This window comes from Durio zibethinus, chromosome 4, assembly GCF_047325235.1.
Source record: "Durio zibethinus cultivar Kanyao isolate XHJ-2024 chromosome 4, ASM4732523v1, whole genome shotgun sequence".
Taxonomy (NCBI): domain Eukaryota; kingdom Viridiplantae; phylum Streptophyta; class Magnoliopsida; order Malvales; family Malvaceae; genus Durio; species Durio zibethinus.
The window spans coordinates 7688431-7690308 of NC_143165.1; the positions used below are offsets into that span (position 1 = coordinate 7688431).

The window sequence follows — 1878 nt, forward strand, 5'->3', positions numbered from 1 at the left end:
CAAAACCTTAATTCAAGCAAACAAAGAAACACCAAAAATGACAAAGAGAGAGAGAACTGTGGAAATTGAGCAATTTATTTAATGTTCGTGAACAAAACGAAAGCCCACGAATGCCGTTAATTTACAAAGGAAAGCACTCATATATGAATGAATTGGTCTAAAACTGTGGATTTTCAACCCATATGCTAAAAGGAAATAAAAAAAAGATAAACATAAAAGCTCGAAGGAGTCAAATCGCTACATGGAGGTTCTCCTGATGATTTTGATTTTGAACATTCCAATGCTAGCATCAACTTGATTTTGATCTTCTTCAGCTTAGCATCAACTTTTTTCATATCAATCCCCTTTTTTTCAAAACTTCTTCTGAACATTCCAATGCTAATTGAAAAATAGATAAGGCACAATCCCTTATTGCTGAGTATCCTCTTTTTCTATTATTTAACAAATTGGTATCTATAACTTCCATTCATGATGATGGTAATAACTCTTTTACGCAGTATTTCATGCTCGTTTCTACAACAATGATTTCCAATACTAACCAATTTCTACAAGGGAAAAAACTTTTTTTTTAAAACATATCACAGAAACTTTAAATCAACCAAAACAAAGTAACACGAAATACGACATAGAACTTTATAGGAATTGAGCAATTCATTTAATGTTCATGAATACACATTCGAACAAAAGCCCACAACCACAGTTAATTTATTTAGGCAAGCACTCATATATGAACGAATTGAACTGAAACTATGGATATTCAATGCTCAAAGGAAATCAAGAAAGAGAAACCCATAAGCTCAAAAGAGTCAAATAGAAACGCCAGCTACATGAAGGTTCTCTTTATTAGGCCCGCCTATTCGACTCATGTAAAAACTTGATTTGATCTTCTTCAGCTTAGCAACAACTTCTTTCATGTCTATCCTCTCCTCTGGAACTTCTTCTGAACATTCCAATGCTAATTGGAAAAAAGATAAGGTACAATCCCTTGTCCCAGAGTATCGTCTTTCTCCGTTCTTTAATAAATTGGTATCTACAACTTCCATCAATGATGATGGTAATAACTCTTTTACCCAATATTTCAAGCTCATTTCTCCAGCAAAAATTTCATCTGTGGGTTTCTTTCTTGTGAACGTCTCCATTAAAAGAATACCAAAACTGTACACATCACCTTTTGCTGAAACAATTCCTTCTGATCCATATTCTACATATAAATTGTCAAAATTATCATTAAATCATACAATGATGTTAAATTAGTCATCATAATAGGATAAAAGAGTTTAAAATTTAGTCATTTCCTGGTGCCATATAGCCAATCGTTGCTGTTGTCATGGTGTGTATTGTTGAATCTTGTTCACCTAATAGCTTTGCAATGCCAAAATCACCCAAATGTGCAACCATGACTTCATCGAGAAGAATGTTGCTGGGTTTTAAATCGCAATGGATCACAGGTGTTGTATAACCGTGATGAAGGTATTCTAATGCATATGCCACATCAATCATTATTTAATATTCAAATTAATTGAATAATATATTTATACTTATAATTTAGAAAAATGGAGATTTAAAATAGAAGAGATATTTGAAAACCTCAAAGATAAAATTTGTGTGTTCGAGACGAGAGCAACCAAGTATAATCTTAAGACAAGTAATACCAAACTTACAGTGAATAAGGTATACGATTTTGATCTTAAACTTAAATATTAAAAATTATTAGAAAAGGTATGTATAAGCTTATTAGAATGATTATGTTTTTTTATAAAGTTATATAGTCTAAATTATAACTCAATTGTTATCAAATTACATATTGTTATTTTATCTATCTCTTCACCTTTGTGAAATATATTAGCTCATCAAGTAAAATAACACCTACTTCAAGAT

General features: G+C 31.2%; 1 protein-coding gene across 1 annotated transcript; it reads right to left on the bottom strand.

Annotated features, from left to right (window-relative positions):
* Positions 1–268: 268 nt before the first annotated feature.
* Positions 269–1500, bottom strand: LOC149519077 (putative LRR receptor-like serine/threonine-protein kinase At3g47570). Its single transcript, XM_089759340.1, has 2 exons — positions 1298–1500; positions 269–1203 (listed from the first exon to the last, which is right to left on the bottom strand). The coding sequence occupies exons 1-2, from the start codon at positions 1498–1500 to the stop codon at positions 807–809; spliced, it is 600 nt and encodes a 199-aa protein (XP_089615466.1). The 3' UTR covers positions 269–806.
* Positions 1501–1878: the final 378 nt, after the last annotated feature.

Bases quoted from the DNA above. Each gene is read 5' to 3' on its own strand.
- LOC149519077 (XM_089759340.1), bottom strand. From the start codon at position 1,500: ATGATTGATGTGGCATATGCATTAGAATACCTTCATCACGGTTATACA. The intron at 1,204-1,297 runs AGGAAATGACTA...CAATTTATATGT, and splicing joins ACGATTGGCTATATGGCACC to AGAATATGGATCAGAAGGAA.